The sequence below is a fragment of the Podarcis filfolensis genome (assembly GCF_964270895.1).
Source record: "Podarcis filfolensis genome assembly, chromosome: 10".
NCBI lineage: Eukaryota > Metazoa > Chordata > Lepidosauria > Squamata > Lacertidae > Podarcis > Podarcis filfolensis.
The window spans coordinates 74,020,396-74,034,224 of NC_139612.1; the positions used below are offsets into that span (position 1 = coordinate 74,020,396).

Sequence of the window (13,829 nt, forward strand, 5' to 3'; positions counted from 1 at the left end):
GAGAGAGAAAAGAACTACAGCCGCACCTTGAAGTCGAACGGAATCCGTTCCGGAGGTCCGTTTGACTTCCAAAACGTTCAGAAACCAAAGCGCGGCTTCCGAACGGCTGCAATCAGAAGCCATGCCGGATGTTTGGCTTCTGAAAATCATTTGAAAACCAGAACACTCACTTCTGGGTTTCAATCTTTCGGGAGCGGATTTGGTCAGGAGCCAAGGCGAGAGAGGGGCTGGCTGGGGGCAGCTGCGCAGGCAGGCTTTTCCTCAAGGAGCCCACATTCTGGCAAACGTTGGCACGACGGAATCCAAACTGTTCTTCAGGGAATGGGCACGCAGAGACACGCAGAGACACACACAGCCCTCCCTCCCGCTGTGCTCGGAATCCCATAGAATCACGGAACGGTGGAGTCGGAAGAAGAATCACGGAACGGTGGAGTCGCAACAGCAGCCCCCTCGACATACCCCAGACCCCAAGACCAAAAGGAGCTTTCCACAAGGGGAATGAAGAACGCAGATCTGCAAAAAGCCTCCCGCTTTGCACAATTCCTTTATTTATTTGCAGGGTTTATTCTGCAAATCTGAAGGCAGCCCTCTTTAGGGAAGCTTCTAATATTTGATGAATTATTGTATTTTAACTTATTGCACTGACCGTGGCAAAGTTTCTTTCGGAGATCGCAAGGAACAAAGACCATCATGCTCTAGACATAGCAAAATGACTACCTCAGTCTCTTTTGTCTGTTGTTTGGTTGCTTTAACTGTACAGTCATACCTCGTGCTATGTCCGCTTCATGTTACGTTCTTTCAGGTTACGTCCCGCGGTGGCCCGGAAGTTCCGGAAAGGGTTACTTCCGTGTTTCGCCACTCGCGCATGCACAGAAGTGCAAAATGACGTCGCGCGCATGCACAAAAGCCGCAAATCGCAACCCGCACGTGTGCAGATGCGCCGCTGTGGGTTGTGTTCTTTTCATGTTGCAAACGGGCCTCCGGAACAGATCCCGTTCACAACCAGAGGTACCACTGTATCTTGTTTTGAAACTGTTTTGTGGGTCTATGGACCGCAATAAAGATATTTGATTTGCATTTGCATTTTAATATTTTACTGGGGAAAGCCAGCCAGATGGGCGGGGTATAAATCATCACCATCGTCATCATCATCATCATCTGCTCTGGCTTGGTGCACGAAGGAGGCTGAACCCCTAGGTCCAAACCCACGAACCCCCCCCCCGTTGAGTCTGGGCCTGACCCACCCGCAACCTGACACTGACAAATGCACCAAACACACATTCCTGCACCAACACCCCCCCTTGCCCCCAGAGTAATTTGCCGAGAGCAGGCCTGCAGGAGAGCGAGGGACGCCCCCCAACACACACCCCAGCGACGAGGGTCTCACCTGCGAGCAGGAAGGTGATAAGGCAAGTTTCCTTGGGCATGTAGAGCTTGAGGCGGGAGCCGCTGAACACGTACTCCACCACGGCCTCCGAGCGGCCGGCCCGCTGCAGGAAGGGCAGAAACTGCTTGGCCTTCTGGGTGTCCTGCAGGGAGAGAGAAGAAGAGGGGGGCCCTCAGCAGACGTCCGGCACAGGCCCCCCCACAGGGCCAAGACCCCCAGCCCTGCGCCCCTGCTTTGCCAGAAGCATGGCAGATGACAGGCTCTGGCGTGCCCAGTCGCCCAGGGGCTCTGGATCCCTGGGTCCTGGTTCAGCACCGGCTGGGATCCCTTTGGGGCAGACCAGGGGCAGCGGCACAAGGGGGTCTCCCGGCTCTGCCAACCCCCCACAGGAGCTGCGGGCAGAAGATGGAGAGCCCAGCCAACCGGGCTGTCTAGATCAGCTTGCCCTGCGCCAGTCGCTGTCCAGGGCTTCCAGGGACCCTTCTGAATGCCAAGCAGCTGTTCCCCCGCAGCTCGGAAGCCACGGCTCTTCCCCAGCAAGGCTCAGCTTTCTTGGGGGGCACGGGGACCACTTCGCTTTCCACGGAACCCTCTCCCCCCTCCCCACACAAACAGGCATGCTCCCTTGCAGGCCCAGGTTTTAACTGCTTCCGCAGCTCCTAGCAACAAGTTCCCAAGGCTGTAAGGAGCCGCCCTTCAGGGAGGGAACAGAGAGTTCGACGAAGGAACGTAGAAGCATAGAATTGTAGGGCCAGGGGGGACCCCAGGGGTTCTCTAGTCCAACCCTTCAAGGCAGGAAGCACAGCTGAATCACAGCGCACCAGCCTTCCGCTCCAGGGCCTGGCAAGGCCTGATCTGCCGTGGCACCGAGGGAGGCTGCCTTTGCCAGTCCCACCCAGACGCCCAAGCAGGAGAAGAGGGGCAAAGAGGCGGAGGGAACGTTCTATCCTATGTGGCGGACTTGTAAAAGGGTAAAAGAGTACTGGGAAATAATCCATGAAAAAAGTGTTTAAAAGTACTTTTCCAAACAAACAAGAGTCCCTTTTGGTGGGGATAATTCAGACAGAAATTCCCAGGTGTCAGAAAAGGTTATTTACGTATGCCACTACTGCGGCCCGTGTTTTGTTAGCCCCCAAATGGAAGAAGAATGGCAACTTAAACTGATGGAATATGCGCAGTTTGCAGACTTAACACATAGAATAAGAGAACAAGAACATATGTTTAAAGAAGATTGGAAAACTTTTATTGAAATATATGGGAAATAACTGTGTACACCTGAAAACGTTGGCAGCCTTAAGATAAATTCAACAGCGCAAGTAAGTTTTGACGGATATAATAATGGAATAGTGAATGGTATAGTTTTTGTAAAATATGCAGGGATTTATGATACGTAAAATGAACCATGGAAAGAGAAGAAGGGAAGTCATTGATATTTTAAGGATGTTTAAACGAGTATTTTAAATTGTAAAACAAAAAATTCAATAATACACGCACACAATACGAGTAGGAAAACAAGAGCACCCCAAAATCAGGGGCCGCTGCTTCTGGGTCCTGGCTGGGACTTGGAAAGGCCCCATCCAGCCTGGCTCTGCGCGCTGGCTGGCTTGGGCACTTAAGGATAAACTGCAGCTCAAACTCTGCAGCCTGGACTGTTTCCCCACAAAGATGGAGAGTCACCAGCGGCTGATTTATTCCCCCCCCCCCATGTGTGTGTGAGAGAGAGAGAGAGCGATGGGGGGGGGGCGCCAGAGTGCCTCAACTCCGCAGCCAGCCAGGTGGCCTTTTCTTTTGCTCTCGCCTTAATTGAGAAAAATGAACTGCACAGGGGCAGCCAAGGAGGAGAAACTTGCTGCAGCCAAGGAAACTTTGCCGAGCGCCTGCCTCCCGCTCAGGCCAGAGCTGCCTGACTAGACTAGCAAAGCACATGGGGGGGGGGGGCAAAGCCATCGATTGCCCGCCTCTCTCCAGCAGCTGAGGCCGGGCACTGAAGAGGAGCAGCAGCAGGAGGAGGAGGAGGAGGAGGCAGCCACTGGGCTGGCCGGCAGGGAGGCCAGGATTCAATGGGGGGGGGGGAGGAGGAGGAGGAGGAGCCAAGGGGGAGCCTGCAGGATCAGGCCCATGGCCCATCTAGTCCAGCATTCTCACAGCAGCCAACCAGATGCCCCCAAGGGAAACCTGCAAGCAGGATCTGAGTGCGAGAGCAATGGTCCCCTCCTGTGGCTTTCAGCAACTGGCTTCCAACTGGGGAGGGAGGGCAAGGAGCCATCGAGGAGGAGGAGGAGGAGGAAGAAGGCAAGCCTGGAGGGTGGGCCGATCTTTCTTCAGGGGACATTTCTTGAGATCCAGGGAGGGGCCAGACTATATTTTTTGGGGGGAGGGGTTATTTGCCCCACAAATAACCCAGAGATGCATTTTACAGTATTTTTCGCTCCATACGACACACTTTTTTCCTCTGAAAATCTAAGGGGAAATGTCATTGCATCTTATGGAGCGAATGTGTGGTCCCTGGGGCTGGGGGGGGGGACCCGCCATGCTCTGGAGGCTTCGGGTTGTCTTCACTGAAGGCGAAGGCAATGTGGGAGAGAGAGAGCTGCGCAGCGCCCCTTCAGGAAGTGGCAGGAGAAATGGAAGGGGCTCCGTTTCTCCTGCTGCTTCGCTGAAGGGGCGCTGCGCAGAGAGGGGGAGGATTTTTTTTTCTTGTTCTCCCCCTCTAAAACAAGGTGCGTCCTAAGGTTGGGTGTGTCCTATAGAGCGAAAAATACGGTAAATAAAAACACACATTCTACTCATGTCAAAACACGCTGATTCCCAGACTACCTGCAGGCTGGATTTAGAAGGCGATTGGGCCTGATCCAGCCCCCGGGCCTTAGGTTGCCTGCCCATGGACTATATCAGGGGTCACCAATCTAAGGCTCGTGGGCCAGAAGGGAGCCGCAGAGGTCATCTGACCGACCCAAAAGCCGCCCCCGAACCGAGCTGCCCACACACACTAAACCGGCACAGTGCGACGCGGGGACTCACTTCTGAGGTGCCAAAAATCGCGTTTGGGCAGACACAGGCACCAAAAATCACGGGTACACAGGCACAGAAGCTGAAAATTGTGGGGGTGGGCGCAATCTGGCCCATGGAGGGATCTCCGCGGGACTGATACAGCCCAGGCAAGATAAACCTTGCCGACCCCTGGGCTATATGGACAAGCTGGGAGGTGGGCAGAGGAGGGTAAACCAGAGGGTGCAGGGTCTGGAAACCAGGCCTGATGAGGAACGGTCGAAGGAGCTGGGCTTGTTTAGCCTGGATAAGGAGAGGCTAATAAGAGCTCTGATACCATCACCAGATAGCTCAAGGGCTGCCACATGGAAAATGGAGCACATTTATTTTTTCCTGCTCTGGAGGGCAGGGCCTGAACCTGTGGATTCAAATGAAAAGGAAGGCGATTCAGACTAAACATCAGGAAGAACTTTCTGACGGTTAATATCTGTTTGACAGCAGAACGGAGCTGGCAGACTCTCCTTTTTTGCAGGTTTTCAAGCAGAGTTTGGGTGGCCGTCCGCCATGGATGCTGTAGGTGAGATTCCTGCATTGTGGGGGGTTGGACTAGATGACCCCTGGGGTACCAGCCCTGTGATTCTTCAATTCAGATTCCCGGCCGAGAAGGAGAGAGCAAGACGGAGAAAAGCCAGGGACAGCTGCTATTATTTCAAAACCTCCCCAGCGTTAATTATCTCTGAATGGAAAGGAAATTATGCATAAATAGAATGGAGAAAAATAGAATCATAACTCTACTTTTATGTGAAGCGTTGCCAATTATGCAAAATTATGCAAGGACTTTGTGGAAGGACAGCCAGGCGGGTGCGGAGAACGAGCTCCCCCCCCCAACCCCGTCACTCCACGATTGTGGCTCTGCTAGACCCATAATGGGACGCAGCGCTGGAAGCGGGGAGGGAAGCGGACGCAGATTTGTCTTACATGACTTAAATTATTTAGTAAATTACTCCCGAGCAGGATTACATGCCTTGGAGGGGAGAGGGATCAGCCAAGACAGGCAGCGGAAGGAGAAGGTGAAGGCAAAGGATAGCAGTCCGGGGTTTCTCTTGCAAGCCTCGGGGGCTCGGCCCCTGATTTTGGGGGGGCAGCGGCATTGATAGGGCTCAGAGGCCCCCTCTCTCTTTCTCTCTTCCTGGCAGGCGGCGCAAACGTGCTCAGCTGCAAGGCGGCGTCAGGCGACAACGCGGCGCATTTAATCAGATGCCTCCAGGCACCGGCCGGAATTAGATCACTTGCCCGCCGCGCAGGTTTCGAACCGCTTAGCCGCAGCCGCCTCATCTGCACAGCCAAGCTGCTCAAATGCAATCAAGGTGCCTTAATGAGGAGGCGCAGGAGACCAGGAGGGGGGCGGAGGGGGGGGCCAGAGGCGGCTTCCGCAGCACCGTCACCAGCTCTGCGGCCTGGCAGGCTGCGCTCAGAGAATCCTTTCAGCGGAGGGCACGGGGCCCAGAGAGGAGGACTGCCCACCCTTTCAGCTCATCGCTCCAGTCACCTGCCCGCTGGCCACCTTCCCCAAGGGCCTGGGAGGAGGTGGGGATGCCAGGGCTGAGCCAGGGATCCTGCCTGGCAAAGGCTCAGAGCCGCTGAGGGAACCGGCGGCAGAGGCAGGAGCGTCTTGGCCCGGGCGGCACCATCTGCGGCTGCAAGCGAGGGCGCGCCTGGCACAGAAAGCGAAAGGCGAAACGAATCCAGCTCTGCGCGCCGGCGAGAAGGAGATAAGGCAGGCCTGCTGGATCAGGCCCAGAGCCCGTCTCGTCCACCATCCTGTTCTCACAGTCGCCAGCCAGGTGCCCGTTCTGCCCACCTGTGATTCTCAGCCGCTGGGATTCAGAGGAATAATCTCTCTAGCAACCCTGGCTGGCAGCCGTCGATGGCCCTCTCCTTCTCTATGAAATTGTCTGATTCTCTTTTAGAGCCATCCAAGCTGGTCGCCGTCCCTGCCTCTTGTGGGAAGGTGTTCCACAGGTTAACTCTGCACTGCACAAAGAAGTTCTTTCTTTTCTCTGTCTTGAATCCAGCTTCGTTGGACGTCTATGAGTCCCAGGGTTATGAGAAAGGAAGGAAACCCTTTTCTCTCTCCACTTTCTCCAGGCCAGGCAGTTTCTATCACGTTGCCTCTTCCTCGCCTCTTCTCTAAACTGCAAAGTCCCAAACCCTGGGACCTTTCTTCACAGGGCAGTCCCACCCCCACCCCCACCCCGATCAATTTGGGTGTCCTTTCTTGAATCTTTTCCAACTCAGCAATATTCCTTTCAAGGCAAGTCAACCGGCATGGGATTCCAGAGCCTTTTCTAAGGGTGCCATGATATTGGCGGCTTTATTTTCAATTCTCTTCCTGATGCTCCGCAGCGTGGAATTTGCCTTTTCCCAACTGCAGCACCTTCACGGAGCTATCTGCTGCAATTGCCAGGTGTCGTCCCTGGTGTGTCAGTGCCACCGAGCGTATATGTGAAATTAAGGTTTATTTCTTTTTGCTCCAACACGCATCACTTCACAAGGATTTACTGTCCATCCACTCTGTTTGGAAAGGTCCTCTTGGCAGCTCTTGGCAATCTCTTTTTGTTCCCACAACCTGGAACGATCCGCTGTCATCAGCAAACCTGGTCACCTCCCCGCTCCTCACTCTAGATCCTGTAGGAACAAGCCAAAAAGCGCCGGGCCCAACGGTACTTCTCTGCCTTTGGCGAACCGCCCAGTTACTCCTGCTCTCTGCTCCCGGAAGCTTTGCCCATTCCTTTCGTAAAATGATTTTAATTCGATTTTATAAAACATAAACTTACAACAAAGTCAACTAAAAATCCGTATGAAGAGATTGCTCTGAATCACAAGACTCCCCCCCCCCTCCAGTCCAGGGGTCCTCATGTCAATAATGACAACTGCATATCAATCCTTTATCCCCATCTAAATTGTCCATAGTTTTTGTCACTTTACAAGTGTGATTAAAATCCTGTTTACAATGGTCTCCTAATTATAATTTTCCCCCATTCTCTTTTTAATGTTCTTGTCTTCTTGGTCCCTGAGCTTCCCAGTTGATTTGGCCATTTCGGCATAGTCCATCAACTTGGTTTGCCGTTCTTCCCTGGTCGGGGGTGTTTCTTCCTTCCATCTCTGGGATAATAACATCCGTGCGGCCGTTGCCACATACATGCAAAGAAGCGTTGCCCATCCCTGACCCGCAAGAGGCTCTCTTCCTCTCTTTCCTTGACTTTCTCGGGAGCCTGTCGCAAGGCTGCTTGCGAAACTTCCAAGGACGCTGTGGCAACCAGACCCCCCTATTGCCAGGGCGTCCAGCTCCCCCCAAGGATGCTGATCTCGTCAGCCCAAGTCCAGAAGCAACGCAAATGTCCCCACGGAGCCCTGGCTGGATCTGGAAGGGCAGTTTTGCTCCTGAGGGCCTGAATTTGCAGCTGCGTGGAGAACTTTTCCTGTGCTCTCAGTCGGGGGGCGGGGGGGGGAACAACGGCTGCTGAGGAGGCTTCCCTCCTGGCAGCGTCAGGTCGATGGCTGATGAAAAGCCTATCGCTTTCCCAGCATGCATCTCTCTCTTTCTATTTCTCTCTCCACCATGGGTAGGCAACCTAAAGCCCGGGGGCCGAATGTGGCCCAATCGCCTTCTCAATCCGGCCCACGGACGGTACAGGAATCAGCGTGTTTTTACATGAGTAGAAGGTGTGCTTTTATTTAAAATGCATCTCTGGGTTATTTGTGGGGCATAGGAATTCGTTCTTTTTTCCTCCCAAAATACAGTCCGGCCCCCCACAAGGTCTGAGGGACGGTGGACCGGCCCCCGGCTGAAAAAGTTTGCTGACCCCTGCTCTACACACACACACACACCACCCTTTCCATTTCTCTTTCAGAACCAAGCAGGGCTGCAGAGTTTCACTTTGGGGGTTTTTGCTTGGAGGGGGGAATGGGCATGGGAAAGAGCATGACCCCTCGGGAGATTCTGGAGACAGGCGCTGGGCACGTGGGGAGAAGGGGAGAGAGAGAACGAGAACAAACACCTCCCAGTGGCGACCCTCAGCCTTGCCTTTGGCCAAGCTGGATCCATGAAGCTCCGTGGAAGCTGCCGGCCTGGGAAGGAAGGAAGGGAGGGAGCCAGGCGCCCATTTCCAGGCCAAGCGCCTTTCCAAATCTTTCACTTGGAGGGCCGAGAACGGGACTCTGGAGATCCCAGCGGAAAACCTAGGCCTCTCCCTCCTCCCCACTCAGGCTGAGTTTCTAAGAGAGAGCTCAGTCAGGAGAGCAGGAGACTCTGAATCTCAGGGTCATGGGCAAAAAGATTCCTGCATTGCAGCGGTTGGACTAGATGGCCTTTGTGGTCCCTTCCAACTCTACAATTCTACGGTTCTACACATTGCCCTTCTTTTTTAAACAAAAAACAAGCACGCAAGGACACTGATGGGATCTGCTTCTCTGCCTTCCTTACCCCAGAGATGTCGGCCACCCGGTGGATCGGGACCTCCTTCTTGCTGTGCAGTCCTTTCCCGTTCTTTATCGCCCTGTTTTTTGGGGGGAAGCAATCAGACGGTCAAAGGAGCCAGCGGGGCAGGCCAGGAGGAGGCCCCTTCTGCTTCTGAGGGGCTTGTTGACCCCGAGAAGCAGCTCTGGGCCCAGAAGCCTGGATCTCCCTCCAAGGGCTTTTCCCTCCGTACCTGGAGCAGGGAGACTCAAAAGCAGCCAGAAATTACTCCTGGCCTTAATGGCACAAAAGACTGAAATGCAAAACATGCCACGAGCAGCTCAGTTCTCAGGGAAACCAGGTTTCTCCCCAACTCTGGGCATCAGAGACCAGCCTCTTGCCCCCTGCCAGGAGGGTTTTGAAAAACCTTCCTTGGAGGTTTTTAAGCAGCGGTCGGATGGCCACCTGTAAGCGGTGCTTTGGCTGCGATTCCTGCATTCAGAGGCCCAGCTAGTCCAGCGTTCTGCTCTCGGCAATTGCCCCTGCAAGACTAGCAAGCAGGATTCAAGTACAAGGCAGCCCTCTCCCCTCTCCCCTCCTGTGGTTTCCAGAAAATGACTGGGGGGGGGCAGAGCACAGCAAGCCTGACTATAATAAATAATAATAATAATTTTTTATTTATACCCCGCCATTCCCGGTTCAGGAAGCCGGGCTCAGGGCAGCTTACAACAAATTTAAAACACTTAATTGATGCTACAAAAAAACCCAGCATAAAATACAGTATAAAAACACGAATAACAATAAAATTCAAAAATCAATTTAGGGGAAATAAGCATTCGATAATCCCCAGGGCTAGCTGGCTGAATTGGTCCTCCTTGGGCCAGCGAGGAGGCCAGGGGAGAATTGGCTGTGGGGTCTCAGAGCAGGTGGTCTTTATAAAAAGGGGGGAGGGGGAAGAGATGGGAAATAAAAGATCAGGCTGAATTCAAATTAAAGGCCAGGCGGAATAGCTCTGTCTTACAGGCCTGGCGGAAGGAGGTTAAATCCTGCAGGGCCCTGGTCTCCTGGGACAGAGCATTCCACCAGGTTGGAGCCATCACTGAAAAGGCCCTGGCCCTGGGGGAGGATAGTCTGACTTCCTTAGGGCCCAGAACCTCTAGTGGCCCCCAAGAGCCCTCTCCTCCTCTGTGAATTTGCCTCCTCCTCTTTCAAAGCCACCCAAGTTGGTGGCCATCCCTGCCTCTGCGGTTTAACTCTGCACCTCCTTTGACCTGCCCCAAACGGTCCCACGTTCGGCTTCCTCGGACGTCCACGAGTTCTCGTGTGACGAGGCAGGCAGAAAAACTTTGCCCCCCCCCCACAGCCTTGATGCACCTTCCTCCTGCAGCTCTCCTGCCCCACTTCTCCTATAAGAGGCTCGCCAAGAGCTCTCCCCTCTCTTGCAGGAGCACCATCTCAGGAATCTTGAGGTGGGGGGAGAGAGCAGAGGGATTTCCAATTTGCAGGCAGGCTGTTCCTCCCACAGCTTCTCCACAATCGCGGCCAGCTGCTAACCTTTTCCTTTTAATTGCATTTCCCTCTTCCTATCAAGCCTCCCTGAAGCAGAGGAGCTGCTGCCGCCGCCGCCTGCTTGCAATCTGAAAGGCGCCATCAGGCTCTGAGACAAGCAGGACCCCCTCTTGCCCCCCCTAGAAACAGACACACACACAATCCCCTCCATCCTCCTTGCTCCCTGCTGCACCTTGGGGTCCTCCAAAAGGAAGACCGTTCCGGTGGGAAGAGCTGTTTGGACAAAAGGACTCCCTTGTAGGGCAAACGACTCTCCATCCTTGGAGGGCTTTAAGCAAAGGACAGGTGGCCCTCTCTTGCGAATTCTTCCACTGCGATTCCTGCATTGTGGGGGGGGGTTGGGCTGGATGACCTCTGGGGGTCCCTTCAAAGCATACAGACCCAAGATTCTATGGCCTCCTTCAGCAAAGGTCAAGCGGCCCTCTGTCAAGGGATTCTTCCGCTCCGATTCCCGCCTTGCAGGGGGCTGGACTAGATGACCCCCGTGGCCCCTTCCAGCTCTGCAATTCTCTGATCCCGGCTCTCCCTCGGCTCCCGCTGGGCCCGCTCAATGGCTGCTCCCGTGCCGGGGCCTGCCGTTTGTTCAGCCGAGCCGAGGCGCACAAAACACTCCGGCGGGAGCGCCAGGGATCCCGCCGGGCCTTTGTGCAGAAGTCATTGAGCAGGCTGCTCTGTTGCGAAGGGCTGGCCGGCCGGCCTGCTGAATCCGGCCGCGGTTAAATGGGGCACCGGCAGCCGGCTGCTAGCAGGAAGCCGGCCGGCACAATGGTGGGTTTGGGGAGGGAGGGCACTCTGCTGGCCGGCCTTCCTGTCTTTTGGAATACTGGACATGAAAATGCACTTGAGAAGGGACAGCGAAGGACGTCATCTCAGCTGAAGGGGGAGAGAGGCAAGGTGACAGTTAAGGGCATCCAGCTGCAGCAGGATGAGGCCCGAGGGGCCCTCTTCTCGCAGCGGCCAGCCAGGAGCCCCGATGGAAGAAGCCTGCATGCAGGATCCAAGCACAGGAGCAGCCCACTCCCTCCTGAGCCCAGACGCCCAGCAGAGGCCGGCAGCAGCCAACACTGAGCTCATTTGGGCAGCTGTCGTGCCAATCGCATCGCTCGCATCCTGGGCTGCTTTGCTCTGTGGTCGTCTTCCTCTGCCAGGAGGAAGGGACGGCGCACAAGGTCTGTGGGGGCAGCAGGACAGAGCCCTGGGGTGGGGCACAGAGAGCGGGCGGCTGAGCGACCAGTGCAAACCTTCCACCAACCTTCCCGGTTGCCCAAGACCCCTGCACTCTTTGCACTGACTGAGGTCCAAAAATTTGCTCATCCGCTTGAGAAAAATTTAACACCGATTGAGAAAGAGAGGTTTCAGAAGGAGACAGGTTTAACATTGGTTAAGAAAGTAAAATACCTGGGGGTTAATATGACTGCTAAGAACTTAAACTTATTTAAAGATAACTATGAGAAATGTTGGTCAGAAGTGAAAAAGGACTTAGAAATATGGTCAAATTTGAAGCTTTCCTTGTTGGGTCGAATTGCTGTTATAAAGATGAATGTATTGCCAAGAATGTTATTTTTGTTTCAATCACTGCAAATTTTGGATAAAATGGATTGTTTCAAGAAGTGGCAGAGAGATATTTCTAGATTTGTCTGGCAGGGCAAGAAGCCCAGAATAAAATTTAAAATATTAACTGATACAAAAGAAAGAGGTGTATTTGCCCTGCCAGACCTTAAACTTTACTATGAATCAGCAGCATTCTGCTGGTTGAAAGAATGGCTGCTTCTTGAGAACACAGACATTTTGGACTTAGAAGGTTTTAATAACGTTTTTGGGTGGCATGCATATTTGTGGTACGACAAGGTTAAAGCACATAAAGCATTTAAAAACCATATTGTCAGGAAAGCATTGTTCAATGTCTGGATAAGATATAAGGACCTACTTGAAAATAAAACCCCAAGGTGGTTGTCACCGATGGAAACGAAGGCTCAGAAAAAGCTCAATATGGAGGCCAAATGGCCGAAATATTGGGAAATTCTGGAACAAGAAGGAGACAAATTGAAATTGCAGAGTTTTGAGAAATTAAAAGATAAAGTGCGAGATTGGCTTCATTATTATCAAATAAGAGAGGCCTATAATTTGGACAAAAAAATTGGCTTCCAGGTGGAAAAATCAAAATTGGAAACAGAACTGGAAATTGGAAACAGAACAGATCCCAAAACTAAGATACTTTCAAGAATGTATAACTTGCTGTTAAAATGGAACACGCAGGATAAAACGGTTAAATCTGCTATGATTAAATGGGCACAAGATGTTGGACATAACATTATGTTTGCTGACTGGGAACAGTTGTGGACCACTGGTATGAAATTTGTAATGCCCTAAGAGAGAATATTATGAAAATGATATACAGGTGGTACATGACACCAGTCAAGCTTGCAAAAATCTATCATTTGCCCGATAATAAATGTTGGAAATGTAAAGAAAATGAAGGTACATTCTTTCACCTTTGGTGGACGTGCCCAAAGATTAAGGCTTTCTGGGAGATGATATATAATGAAATGAAAAAGGTATTTAAATATACCTTCCTGAAGAAACCAGAGGCTTTTCTCTTGGGCATGGTCGGCCAATTGGTGCCAAAGAAGGATAGAACTTTCTTTATGTATGCAACAACAGCAGCAAGAATACTTATTGCAAAGTATTGGAAGACACAAGATTTACCCACTTTGGAAGAATGGCAGATGAAGGTGATGGACTATATGGAATTGGCGGAAATGACTGGCAGAATCCGAGACCTGGGAGAAGAGTTGGTGGAAGAAGATTGGAAGAAATTTAAAGACTATTTGCAGAAATATTGTAAAATTAATGAATGTTAAAATGATGCTGGATTGAAATTAAGTGGCATTAGCAACAAAGCTAATAAGAATATGAAAAAATGGATTGATAATGGATGAAAAAATATAGCTATAATATGTTAATATATAGAGTTAAGATAAAGGAAAGAGGGTAAGGATTTGCTGAATTGATTATGTAAATGGGAATACAAAAAGGGGAGGTGTGAGGAGGTCAAGGAAACAAGCAAATGAGCCTAAAGATATCAAAAAATGGATTTGTTTTTTAATTTTTTCTTATCTACTTGTTTTTTGCATCTTGTATTTTTTCTTTTCTTTCTTTTTTTTCTTCTCTATGTATTTTTGTATTTTTTGTATTTTTTCTTATTTCTTTCTTTTTTTATGCTTTTTCTATACTCTGCAAACCTTTGTTTTTGTAAAACCTTAATAAATATTATATATATATATATATATATATATATATATATATATATATATATATATATAAATTGCTCATCCGCTATGCTCAGGTGCAAGGCAAGGCTCTCAGGATTCGGTGCTGAAAACAACAGGAGGGGAGAGCTGCTCTTGTGCTCGGATCCTGCTTGCA

The 13,829-nt window shown here is 51.7% G+C and overlaps 2 protein-coding genes across 2 annotated transcripts in view; both read right to left on the reverse strand.

Annotated features, from left to right (window-relative positions):
* Window positions 1–13,829, reverse strand: part of PPP6R2 (protein phosphatase 6 regulatory subunit 2) — a 1,004,265-nt gene that overhangs the window by 309,279 nt on the left and 681,157 nt on the right. Inside the window, exon 28 of the transcript XR_014538743.1 lies at window positions 12,769–13,352. The gene's annotated coding sequence lies outside the window, so the exon portion shown is untranslated. The remainder of the gene's footprint in view (window positions 1–12,768; window positions 13,353–13,829) is intronic.
* The window catches only part of SND1 (staphylococcal nuclease and tudor domain containing 1), a 234,629-nt gene that overhangs the window by 93,346 nt on the left and 127,454 nt on the right, over window positions 1–13,829 (reverse strand). The window contains exons 14-15 of the mRNA XM_083572639.1: window positions 8,862–8,934; window positions 1,388–1,529 (exon numbers count right to left, since the gene is read on the reverse strand). Of these exons, the coding sequence (XP_083428765.1) occupies window positions 1,388–1,529; window positions 8,862–8,934 (215 nt within the window). The remainder of the gene's footprint in view (window positions 1–1,387; window positions 1,530–8,861; window positions 8,935–13,829) is intronic.